This window comes from Ixodes scapularis, unplaced genomic scaffold (genome assembly GCF_016920785.2).
Source record: "Ixodes scapularis isolate PalLabHiFi unplaced genomic scaffold, ASM1692078v2 PGA_scaffold3__209_contigs__length_174095766, whole genome shotgun sequence".
In the NCBI taxonomy this organism is placed as follows: domain Eukaryota; kingdom Metazoa; phylum Arthropoda; class Arachnida; order Ixodida; family Ixodidae; genus Ixodes; species Ixodes scapularis.
Genome location: NW_024609868.1, coordinates 89,763,013 through 89,775,921, shown reverse-complemented (window position 1 = coordinate 89,775,921; position 12,909 = coordinate 89,763,013). Strand labels below are relative to the sequence as shown.

Here is a 12,909-nt window from a genome sequence, read left to right as displayed (position 1 = left end):
GTTCCAACTTATAACGATTAAGTACTAAACGGAATCTTTTGCTCATTTTTTTTCCACTGGTTGACTTCTGGATCCCGGGCCGCAGAGCCTCAGGCAATCTGACGCTTAACGACTCGACCTCACCTCGGCCGACTTGCTTAATCACTGATGGTTGAAGAATAACAATCCAGTCGCATGCAGGTGGTGTAGCACTTGGAATCCGATCCCCGAGTTTTTAGGCGCGCTTCCGACTCGAGATACATAGGGAGAATAAACAGAACAAAGGATTGCAGGGCCGACCAAGCTAAACGTGCTCATTGTTGCCAGTCGAGTCGATAGAAACCGAAACCAAGACAAAATACAATTTTTTTGGGCGCACGTTGTGCGATTTGGCGCATAATGGCGCAAGCTATTGGCAGTGGCGCAGTTTCCGCAAAATGGCGCAGGATGGCGCAGACAAATGCGTCTGGCGCAAAATGGCGCAAATGGCGCAGCCGTTCCACCCCTGAAAAGTAAGGAACAAAGTTTTGTTTCAAATGCAATTTTTTTAAATCTTAAACAGGTAGATTGACTAAAATCCCTTCTCAAAATATTCTCTAGATTCCGGTTTAAGTACGACAGATTTTTTCTCAGTAGTGTCATTAAACTCGAAGCAGTATGGGACAAGTAACTCATATTATAAATTTAGGTATATGTTAACTATAAGTCAAGTTGAATTTTTTTTAGGCTTTAACCAAGCTGTACTTGTTCTTTAGGACAAGAACCTGATTATTTTTAAACAAGTAAGCAAAATTAGTTTGAATTAATACATTAGCAAGTAGGAGCAAAAACCAGTAAACTTGATATCATCAAAACATAAATATATGGAATAAAAGTCAGTCAAAATAATGCAGATGTAACCCACCCCAAAGTAACAACTAAAACTTTTGTTAATCCTCTAACAGCTGGTAATTTCCTCAAATGATTGGATGAATTATGGCTTTTCACTTTGTAAAAAAAGGTAGCCTGTGCCACCCAGACTAAAATTCCGACTGCCCAAGTGATAAAACTATAGATAAATTGGCTATTAATAGTTTTTCAAAAACTACCAATAGTAAGAAAAAGCTATCAATAGTGGACTATCAGTAATGCTATCGATAGTCAACTATCGATTGTTGACTATTTATTATTGGCTTTCGGTTGACTATCAATAGTCAACTTTCAGAAAACTATCTGGTATTAAGAAAATGAAAGTATAACCCAAAAAGGGCACGGCGAGAGACATGTAAGGGCGTATCAATCAAATGTTGACTGACATGTATTGAAAACTATTGACACATAGTCGTAAATACTTGTCTATTGATAGTACACTACTATCAATAGTAATATTAATAGTTTTTCAATAGTCAACTATCGATACAGGAGAATCTGGTTAATTCAAACTCGCAGATAATTCAAACTAACATGCAAGTCCCGTCCTACATATTTCTAGGAAGGAAACTCTCAGTAATTAAAACTTTGCGTTTCAAACAGACTTCTGGTTTCCCTCAGGTTCAAATTAGGGGGGGACACTACCTTGAATTGCACCTTTTTTTTTAAAAAAATGCCTATTCAGAACTGCAAAGTTTTGGCATGTATGGATAACAAAGAACACTCTCACAAAGTCTTGTCAATGTGCACTGACAAACAATGTCAAGAATAATTATTCTTTATATGTTGGTGAGGTGTGCTGCACTGCACAGCACTCGTCATCCACAAGTGAAATAGCTCAAAGCAATGTCAGTATATCAGAAGAAGTTTGAGGAAGACATCACCTACACTGGTGGAAAGAATTTATGACATTTAAAGGGGCGGTGCAACGATTTTATGATAAAAAGAATTTTCATCTCGTCATTTTTACGTTGCTTATCGTGTCCCAGAGGATAGAGAAAACAATTCCTTTATTAAAAATGCCGCGATTCCGCTGCATAATCGCAAAGCAAAAGTCGAGCTTTTTCCTCCACCTGCAGCCCCAAGTGGCAGCCGAAGGAACTACGGCAGAAAGATTACGTGACCTCGCTCGGCTCTAAGCTGCAGCATAGCGCCCGCTAATGTACGCAGAGAGAGGGAGGGGAAGCGTCCTCCGAGATAGCACACGGGAAGCTACACGGCACTCCGAATGACGTCACTGGGAGTGCGACCAGGTGTGACCCTGAAGGCTGGAAGTGAGTTGAGGGGTGCCCGAAATGCCAATCTTTATCTTTTTTTTACGCAACAACTAGGACACGCAGGCGAAATCGGTTTTCTGTTCTTTACTTCAGAAGTGTCAGGGGGCAACTTCCAGAAATCTTTGACCGAAGTCCGAAAATCGTTGCCCCACCCCTTTAAGACGCAAAAATAAATTTTTAAAACGTCATCATGAAACTTCAAGTGCATTTATCTCAGCTTCACTTTTTAGTGTCAAATATCAGTTCAGGGAAGCTATCATTTCATAATCAAATTATGCGTGCAGATATATTTTGGTTTTTCTATATTGAAATTTTCTGGAGAACACGACTGTGAACTTACTTTCTGCTATTTTTATGCTCTTTTGTTATGAAAAGTTTATATTTCTTTTAAATCAAATGTACACCAAAAAAAACTTTTTTCCATATTTCTTTTCGTGAATAAATTTTATAATTTTTAAAATTTATTTTCAAAGTTGTCTGAAGCAAGTATTCTGCTGTATGTTCCAGCAAAAAAAACTGGCCATTTTCATTACCCTTTCTAAACGATAGCTTTCCTGAGCAGATACTTTTTTATTATGAAATTTTATGTAACTCATCGTGGAATAAATTTATAGGGTTGAAAACTTGCACAGCATCCTTGTCCAGAGCTATGAGTACACCCTGCGAATTTCATGCAAATAAGACAAACGGTTCAAAAGTTAGCCTTCCGGAGTAGTGTTTCCTCTTAACGAGATTCCACTGTAGTAATATCAGAAATATTTTTGCCATTCGTAGCTAGATTTGGCTTGCACCATCGATAGGGTTGATAGTACTATAGAAAGTATTTGTGCTATTGATAACTATAGATTTGGCTTCTACTATTGATAATTTTGCACCACTTAATCCCCTCCCCCCTCCTCTCCCCCAATCTTCCCCACTAGTACATCAATTTATTTCCCTCTATACCAAGGGTTCTCAAACTTTTTGGTCCCACAGAACCCCAGGAAGCCTAAAAAATTGGTGTGGAACCCCCCCTCCATATTTGCCGACCGAGAAGCGACATAAGTACAATCGCAGGCAATGTTGCTTGCGTTGCTTCTCATATATCCCCACCATATCAATTAATTGCATTGTCAGTACAAAGTGGGATGAAGGTGCTTTACAGGGTCCTGCTGCACAGCCTGCAGCGTGGGGAGGGGGCGGGGCCATTCGGGTGTTTGCGAAGCCCATGAGACCAGCTTGTGGAACCCGTGTTCCGCGAAGCCCAGCTTGAGAACCCCTGCCCTATGCCACTGCAACTATCACTAGATGTTGCTGGTGACGGTGTTGCCATGCACATGTGCATTCATGCGAAACGTCTGGCATTCTAAGGAAGTTCTGTGAGAAGCCTTAAATTTCACTCTCTTAGCTGCAAGATTGGTTTCTGAAAATTACTAATTAATCCTCAATTTGGTCTTGGCTTCGGTTAAGAGAAATCAAGTTAATCCGATTTTTTCCTTTATTTTTGTTACAGCCTACTGGCATGTACAAATTCTGCCCGAAAGAAGTGCTTTTCCATTTCTGCCGCCGGCGTTGAGAACAAACACAAGGAGCCTCCCTCGGACCCTCCCACCCCTGACGTAATGTGTACTATGTGCGACACTGCGGCCTGCCTTATGATCAGACATCTCTTGTGGGACTGCTGTAGTCTTGAACTTATGAGGAGGAAACACAGAGGACCTCTCTTTGCCTCACTAGAGGCACGGACTACCCCCCGGACTTATGCCCAACGGACTTTGCTCTCCCTCTGGGAGTTTGTATGTGAAGCCAGCATAACTGGCAGGATATGATAACCCTTTCCCCTTACCTCCCCCAAAATTAGGCCAGAAAGCGACTCTTGTAGAATACATGTATTCCCTCTCTTCATCTCCACTTTTGCTCCGCTGCACCGCAGGATAGCGGTACTGAAGACACCACCACTCTACTCGACGGAATTAAAGCTGCCTGTGATTGCGCACATTTTGTAAACATCCAAAATCATTTGACAATATTGATTTCATAGAGGAATCAGAAGATGCTGCCAGTTGAATCTACATTAGAATGTCTAAAACATTTGATTGTGTCTACCAAGTATAACTTGACTGACGGAATCGGTTTACAAAAACTTTAACCTAGCAGACCAAACTCCAAGTTGTGCGCCACACGAAAAGATGATCAAAACCTCACCTGTGCAATTTACGAGAGCATTTGTGCGTACAAGACCGAATGGCGTTCGCACTCCCGAAACTCGTCTGGTCCCGAAGTCGTCGACGCGCGTCTCGACCCCCAGGACAGAGCACTTCTCGATCACCTGCGGTCAAATCTGAAATTAACGCTTTTCAAAAGAGAGTCACACTTGATTTTGCGCCGACGGTCTACAGAAGGCCTGCATCGTGCATTTTTTTGCAGGGTCATTGTGCTTCTGCATGCCATTCTGCATGCTAGGAAGACAAAATAATGAAAGCAGGGGGAAGGGTACATTTCGAGGACATCTGAGATGATTATCACGTGACAGGGAAGCTATACTGTTCACTTTACATTAACGAAACAAGGCTTCTAGCCCGCATCCACAATCAACACACAATCATCTCGTGTGTTTGTGGTCTGCCAGTGGTGTTGGACGAGCAACCATTTATTTTTACAATTCGTACGATAGAGCAGAGATGCGCATAGTGGGGGTGGCGGGGTCCTCAGAGAGCGGAGTCATTGTTAAGTGCAGTCAGAAGGGGGTGGGGGGGGCTGGGAGGAGGTCGCCGGACGGCTTTCAAGTATTTTTGGGGTCGCGGGCTGGAGAAGTTTGCACATCTTTGCATATGGTGATATCTTTTGAGTACACAACAGGTGACGGTACTTATTAGTCAATGTTCAAATTACATATGCATCTACAGATTATGACCCTTGTTAGGCTTAAGGTTGTAATGTAGACAAAGTGAACATAGCATAAAGTAGGCTCAGCATAAAAAGAAAATCTGCAAGGTGCGAGATCTTGCTCAAAGGGCACGTTTCATATTGAAAAGCACTGATTGCGAGTAAGGCCTCCTGGTGACTGCAAGACCCTAATTGACATTTTATCTTGTCTTACTATGCCACTGTCCTGCAGCTAGGGTATTGGGCTTCAATCATTTTAGTCTTGAGTGAGAGCTTCAGAGCCCCTTTATTACATCGTCAATGTCAAACAGTTCATAACTAAACTAATACAAAGGTTGGTTCAGTCATCTGCCTTTGAATGTGACTGACTGCATTATGACAGGTTATGATGAGAGGGTTGATATGGCAACCAATGTCCGCACAGCACATCATAATGGAACGCAAGGAAAACTTTCAGCCTTTCCGCTCTGGTGAAGAAGGAAGACCACAGAAGCTGTACTATGGTTGGAATGAAGTAATGGCCGGCCGCAAGTCGGCAAGCCAGAGTGGAAAGGCTGAAAAGGTTGCCGCCATCTATGAACGACAACGGCAACCAGACAACTAACAGCCGGTTGAGTGGTTGCCGCCGTCGCTCATAGATGACGGTAGCTGCCCGCAGTGTCGTGTCAACATTTATCTGCTGGCAGACACAATCCTGAAGAAACTAGCCCTTAACAGCTCTGCTGTAATAGTAACACAGATGGTTGCACTCAAACAGAAATGTCTGATTCAACTTTAGCACACATAGTAGAGAGGAAATTTGCAGTGTTTGGCTCATATAATCCAGCATCGATAGATGGCCCGGTATATGAGGCTCCAGGGTTCCGAGTGTGCAGACCAACCTTGGCACCTTTGGCGGTGCTGGCCCGTACAAGGGAGGTACAGAAGCCAGCGGGGTCCACCGTTCCATCTCCAGGGCTGTACAGCGTCCCGTACAGGTCTTCCACATTCATGAGGGGGTAGAGCTTCTTGGTCTCTTCAGGACTCAGGACATGAGACTCAATGCCAAATGCCTTTCCAATCTGGATGAAAGGGAGGAGAAACTCCAAGGTATCTGTACTCCTCCAATTGCTTTGGGCAATTTTATGTTAGAAAATGTCAGATAGCATATGGGCAGATCTAACTATGGGCAGCAAATGCTTCGACATTTAGTTCCTCGGCTTTGAAATCGCCCTAAAAAAAACAACATTGAGATAGGTCTGGGCACAATACCAAAAATAGATTAATGCTGCATCTTTTTACCACATCGAACATACTTTTAACATATATAACCTTTTTGTGGTTGGTTTGATTCCAGCAGTGATATTCTACTGTTGCTTCATTTACTGTATCATTTAGTATTTTTGTGTGCATTTTTTTTGTTCATCTATTGTACAAAATGTTGGCTCACAATTGCCTACGGGTCAGAGGACCTGTCAAGCTTCATTGCTTCAGCATATTTCGTGCATTATAGATTTGCATATAGTCACTGCCATAGCATACTGCAAATCAGAATCTTAGAACATAATCCATTTCACATTAAAAAGACACTGCAATAAAAAAAAATATTTTTTAATGGGACATATATATTGAAGGGGCACTTAAGTCATTTTTAAAAAAGGTCGTTTTTGATCTTATATTGTTTAAAAGATGTTAGTTTCCACATAAACCAAGTCCTATAATACAAAACTGCCCATTCATCTCAAGGCAATAGAAAAACATGTGGACTCTTTTTTTCTCGTGGACTGCATTGTGTGGACCAATGAAAGTCCTACAATACGCACAAATACCAAATGATTTTATTATAACTTGTTTCGAAGAGAGTCTGATAGGTGCACATTCCAATAAGACCCCTCTTTTCCACCGCGGGTGAAGCCATCGCCTGCAACTTGCCGACAAGTGCCCTTCGTCGACCACTTGTCTCGGAAGAAAATTCTTCACAAAAAGGGTGTGTCGCGATCTTTGAAGACGCTTTTAACGAGGAAATAAGCTACGCACGATTGTGATTTTGGGTCTGTTGGAATGCTTAGAGCGTCTAGATGGAGTTGTCACCACAAAAGGACGATCTAAGAATCAACTTCAGTGCCCCTTTACAAAAACATTTCACCACAAAAAAAAAAAAAAAAAAAAAGAGCTTTTTGGGCCATATTTACGTTGCTAGACAAAATTTAGGTGAACAGAGTGAAGGTCACAGCCAGCTAAACCCCGCCCCATGCTTACAAGGTGCTTCATCTCTCCCTGGCTGGAGAGATGATCGACGTGTGAAAGGTTGGTTGTAAACTATCTCCGTGCTGTAATAGCATTTTAATCTACTAGCTTTTTATGTTTGAGAAAGAAATAATCTAGATCGAGTCATTATTGTTTTCAAGGATATCCCGAAATCGCCTTTCTGTTTCAGACAATAACATAGCTGTCAGCGCTTGCGGTGCGCTCTATGAGCCTAGCTCGTTGACAGTTTATTTTTATAAGTGCGAGTCGTTCTGCATTCACGGAGGTGTTTAGAGGAAGATCTCAACCAACCTTGTTTGCAGCAAACAACTGTCGCAAGTACACGCCTTCAGAAGTGCTGTGGGGGTTCTAGCTAGAAGGACTGCATATTCATTTTGTTGATTATATTTAGTTTTCTTGGTCACTTCTTACAGCAAATTGATACACGCTGACAGATGCTGGTATTAGACTGCAGTTCGTGCATGATGGAAAGCTAGAACGCCGCTTTCATGGTCGCTTCTTCCGAGTGTTGCAGAAGATTTTGGATGGGGGTGGAATAGCAGACAGACGAAGGCAAAAACAGACGCCGACGTGCAGCTTTCGTGTCCACATCTCACGGGCTTTGCAGATGACGATAGATGGCGGTGATATAGCAGATGATGCCAGAGGTTGCTGTGCGTCCGCTCGCACAACTAGCAGGCAATGTCATACGCCAGACTAGACGCACCAGATGTCGCGAAAGGGAGACACTGGGCTTGTTAGTGTGTTCAGTCGAGCAGCCAAGCCAATCCAGTAGTAATGGGTGAGGCCACTGTTTTGTGGGTGGGGCTTAGAGCAGGCCATGACTTCCACCTGAATTGTGTCTAAAAGCATAATTATTGCGTGAAAATTTTTTTTTCGTAACAAAGCTATTTTTTTATAAGTATTTGTCCCAATTACGCTTTAAGAACAAAATGTATTTTTTCATTGAAGTATTTCTTAAAGGTTGACTGTAGAGAACGCCATGAGCCGTCCCAGCCAATCCAATGCCACGTGTCATGTGACCTTCGAGAGGGGCACAGCAACGTGTGAGGCGCATAGTCACATGATATGTCCACAGCACTGGATTGGTTTGGATGGGGCTCGTAGCGTGCGCTGCAGTACATCGTTAGATGGATTAGAGTACAGCAATGGTCATATAGCCAGCAAACAAGGGATGCCATATTTACTTGATAAAACAAGAGGTGCAAGTGTGAGTTACACAAGCTATTGACAACTTTTTTATGATCTCCATTCTTTGCAACTTTAAAGGAGGCAATGCCACACAAAGAAAAAGATGTGAAGGAAAAGCTACCAAGTGCACATCGAAAACCGGTGCAGTCTGGCGTTCGAAATGTGAAGCGGGGGAGAGAGGATTAAATGCACGAGAATGGAGCTGCAAACAGCTATGGCTAGGATACTGTAAACGACTTAATTTTCGCAAGAACCTAATTTTCGCAAACTTCGCAAATCGGCTACTATTCCCCAAAAATAGGTCCCGCAAACAAGTCCAGTAAAATGTAAACACATTGGTATCTATATTGAGATCCCACTGCATCGCAAATTATTCCAAAATGCCAGCGTTTACCTAAATCGCAAAATATTGAGCCCGCAAAACAATAAGTTGTTTACAGTATATCAAATGGGTAACATAAAAAATGTGGTAGCTATCGACAAGCTCGACAAATTTGTTACCTACATCTAGAGGTCATCCTTACTGACTGAAGCCTGCAGAAAGATGCAGTTAGTTGAGTGCATTTATAATTTTCCGATGATTGCTTGAAAAGTGATCTCTGCGAACCTACTATACACATTATTTTCTATCACAAAATCAATAGAAATAGAAAGAATCTCGTGTGACATGCAAGCCATTAGAAAATTCCCGGGTACAAAAGTACTCACAGTCATCAGCCTCTTGTACTCGTCGAGACGCTCTTTAGAGTTTGCGATGAAGAGGCCGCCGTTGTTTATGAAGCCCGGGTACACGCCCGTTTCCTCCTCGAGGACGTTCATGAGCAAATGCCGCGTATGATTGAGGATTTGAATGTCTGTATCATTCGGCCGCAGGCGCCATATCAGCCCTGTACAAACACACACAAGTCCTTCACCATACAATCAGACTATATATACACACGTTTGCAAGTCTGGCTTCAGGGCACTGCCATCTTGCTTGGCTGGGGGTGCACTTGGACGAGTCATAACCCGATTACGAAGCCTTGCTAAGGCGTCGTAATCGGATTATGGCTGCGCCCAAGAGTGCACCCCACTGAGGAAGATGGCGGGACCCTGACACCGGACTTGCAAACGCATGTAGTGCCACATTCCAGCCTTGCAGCAATAAGGTAATTGCTGTTCTAATATTCCTTGCCAGAACCGGATGAACCCTACAAAGTGACAGTTGTATGAAGCGTGATGCAACAGATGGAAATTTAATCCTAGCACTTTTTTTATTTTTACTCCGGCATTACATATTTCGTTACAACTCATACATTTCTATTAGAGGTTAGATTACCTCCACTTTGGCATGACGAACAAAGACGGGAGTGGAGAGGAGGCCCCACCAATCATGGAGAGTCGAAGGGGTTTCCCTTCACCCTCTGATGTTTGCAATAGGAAACACAGACCTGCGGTGTGCCACGTCGTTCCCGCCGTTAGGTTGTCCTTTTCGAGCAGCACAACGTTGGTACAGCCGAGCTTGGTAAGGTGGTATAATGTACTGCAGCCAATGATGCCTCCACCTGAAGCACAGGGACGTAACAACCGCGAAATCAAGATGATGCATCAACCTTTTTCGTATGCCGATGTTCTACAAGCTTACCTATGATGACAACATCAGCGGATTCGGGTACAGAGCGGGGAGTCTCTACTGCACGCTTCTTGAGTACTGTCTGGTAAGGGACGGCGTTGGGCACTGCCTCCGAAGACTCGTACCTCCGAAAGCTTCTGAGCGGAGCGCGGCAGCTCCTCAGAGCCGCGACACTCTTGCAGAGCCTCGACAGGAGCAGTGTTTTCGTCATAGCTGCAGAAATACTACGCGAACGAGACGCATGGAACACTCTCGGTCACTACGCCACTACGCATCTAGCCTTATCGTTTTGTACTACGTACAGTCAGTCGCTTGGGAAAGGAAAAAAAAACACTTGAAAGCGTTGAGGTGCAGCGGTGCCAAAAAAAACAGTAACACGTGATAACACACAACATAGCGTAACGGATGAGGAAACCAAGATGCAAACAAACCAATCAAACGAAACCGCCAAAAAGAAGAAAAAAAGAACGCGTTCGGTTTTTCGACTTCCGCGAAGTCAAGGCGAGAGTTAGCGCTCTTGGTGGTCAAAAACGTTTGCATGAAAAATGAAACCATATATGAAACTGGGAAAGGTAACATCGACCAACGTTACCAACCATCGTGTTTTACACCTAGTTGAGTTATCGACTCTACGGTACCCACACCGAATTGCGGGTTTTACACCACCGTTGTCTTAGCGTATCTTAGATATTTCACATGACTTATTCAGTATATCAGAATCGAGTCAATATTTTCTCCCCAAACCATTTAACCTATTTTGTAAACCGCTTCCTCCACTTTTCGACTGCGATACGCAACTAGCACGAATGACCACGTATGCTGTCTGCTCGCAGCTGGCTCACAGCAGACGAGCCTTTTTAGAGCGCAACATTCCGAAACAGGCTGACCTCAACGCAAAACCTTGGCATTCGCAAGCGATATCCGCGTGGAGCTTGCACAACCCCCAAAAATAACCTTGAACTTACCTTTACGTCGAAATCGAGACTTTCTACACCTTCTACGCGCCCCGAAGGCTGCCCCAGAACGCACAGGTCAGTACCGGCTCCTTCTAACCATGCTTGTATCTGATGTGTCCAAATCGTCCATATGATATCCTACGTGCCGAGCATGGGCACACGAGAAGCCTTGATATCTGACACTCGACCGGTTTCGGGCAGTCTCTGAGGAGTTTCGAGCGAGTTATCAACTCGTGGAAAGGAGCCTCGACATGTCGCGTGCCCCCTCAATCAAAAACACATGCGACACACAACGTAAATACGTCAAGTAATAAAAAAAAAAATAATAATAACAATGGAAAAATTTTTTGTTGCGTTAACGGTGCTTTGGGGACAACGTTCGATAAACTGCGGCAGAGGGTATGTAGAGGTTCCCGCCGGTTAGCTGAGGACTTATAATCGCGATAACAGGAAACGAGATTTTGTTGCCCAGTGCAATGAAAGCGCAGAGCTGCGTACTGCATACCTGGGTCATTATTAACGCTGCTTGTTTGCTTTCACGCTGCGCTGCGGATTAACTGGTAAGAGCGCATTTTTCACGTATTTCACCTCTTGTGGTATACTACCGAGTACATTTCTTTTAATTTTGCATAGGCGAGACCCGTGCTAACTTTCCATCAAAATGTGGGCGCTTTTCCCAAATAATCGTGACCGAGATTAACAGATGTCAATTTATTTTGTTGGAACAATTGGTCAAAATTACATCATCCCATAAAAAAAAGGCATTTTCTACTGCACCGTTTTAATAACATACATTCACTATCAATCTTTGTAAATGAAAGTCAAGCTAATTACAATAGTCGGCGACAGGTTCCACTTTAGCAGAGTGAACCTCTCCTCTCCTGCGTTCGCTCAGAAAAAAGTGGAGTTAGGAGGAGCTCCCACTTGAGCCTTAACCTGTCACAAACTAAAGGTTAGACAAAAAACAAAGCACATGCCTCGCTAGCATTTTTGCGTCAAACTTCGATCCCATGAAAGTAAGGCTGTTTTAGTTTCAGCCAAAATAACCTAACTATTGCTCCACAAACAGCATTTTAAAGGCAGTATCAAAGCAAGCAAGCTTGTCTGAGCAGCTGTATTTTCCCACTTTCAGGGCAATGGATAGCAGGAACGTATCAGAAAAGGTACCGGCTTTTGAAGAGCCCTTATGCCAGCCAGCCAAGAGGAATGAGGTCACTGCATGCCCGACAAGAAAATTCAAGGCACCCGAAAACTCTACAGCGGAACAGGAGTCAGGCAAAGGAAGGCAGCAGCCTCCCCCTGAAAATCAATCCAAGAATTGAGCGAAGACCAGTCTTACTGGGTCTTGTCGATAGAATCTTCACAATTCAAAGGTCTGCACATCTGAAACCATTTGCTCAAAGCCACATTAAAGTCTACCAGCAACCTTTTAATGGTATTTTTCTTATTCAGTGAACACCTCCGAAGTGTTTCTAATCAGAGGAAGGATAGTCACCTTCACCACCTAGTTCAGAAAACCGACGCACACAGCCACCAAAGTATCTCTGCACTCATGCCTTCTAACTACCATATAACTAACTACTGATCGTCAAGGGAATGAAACAATTTCAGGACACTCGCCAATCAGCATGCAAGATGAATCCAAGCGAAATTCATTTCTTTCTCTCTACGCATCAAAGGCTGAACCAGATGCAAGCGACGGCACAAGCGACTGAAATTTGTCGCTCTTCGCGTTTCTCGGTTTTCTAGATACGCCGCATCGCCCTGGTCGCTTTCATGCGGTTTGCCTCGTCGCGCAACTGACAGAGCTACAGCAAAGTGGGTCGCCGTCGCTTGTCTCGTTGCTCGCCAAATTGCTTACATGCGGTTTTAA

The 12,909-nt window shown here is 43.5% G+C and overlaps 1 protein-coding gene and 1 long non-coding RNA gene across 2 annotated transcripts in view; one reads left to right on the top strand and one right to left on the bottom strand.

Annotated features, from left to right (window-relative positions):
• The window catches only part of LOC8034007 (sarcosine dehydrogenase, mitochondrial), a 112,915-nt gene extending 101,785 nt beyond the window's left edge, over positions 1-11,130 (bottom strand). The window contains exons 1-6 of the mRNA XM_040223012.2: positions 11,046-11,130; positions 10,093-10,304; positions 9,899-10,012; positions 9,177-9,355; positions 5,912-6,091; positions 4,350-4,473 (exon numbers count right to left, since the gene is read on the bottom strand). Coding sequence (XP_040078946.1) covers positions 4,350-4,473; positions 5,912-6,091; positions 9,177-9,355; positions 9,899-10,012; positions 10,093-10,291 — 796 coding nt within the window. The 5' untranslated portion in view covers positions 10,292-10,304; positions 11,046-11,130. The remainder of the gene's footprint in view (positions 1-4,349; positions 4,474-5,911; positions 6,092-9,176; positions 9,356-9,898; positions 10,013-10,092; positions 10,305-11,045) is intronic.
• Positions 11,131-11,440: 310 nt separating this feature from the next.
• LOC121837098 lies at positions 11,441-12,469 on the top strand. The gene is made up of 2 exons (XR_006078113.1): positions 11,441-11,596; positions 12,169-12,469. It is a non-coding gene; the product is annotated as an uncharacterized LOC121837098 (long non-coding RNA).
• Positions 12,470-12,909: the final 440 nt, after the last annotated feature.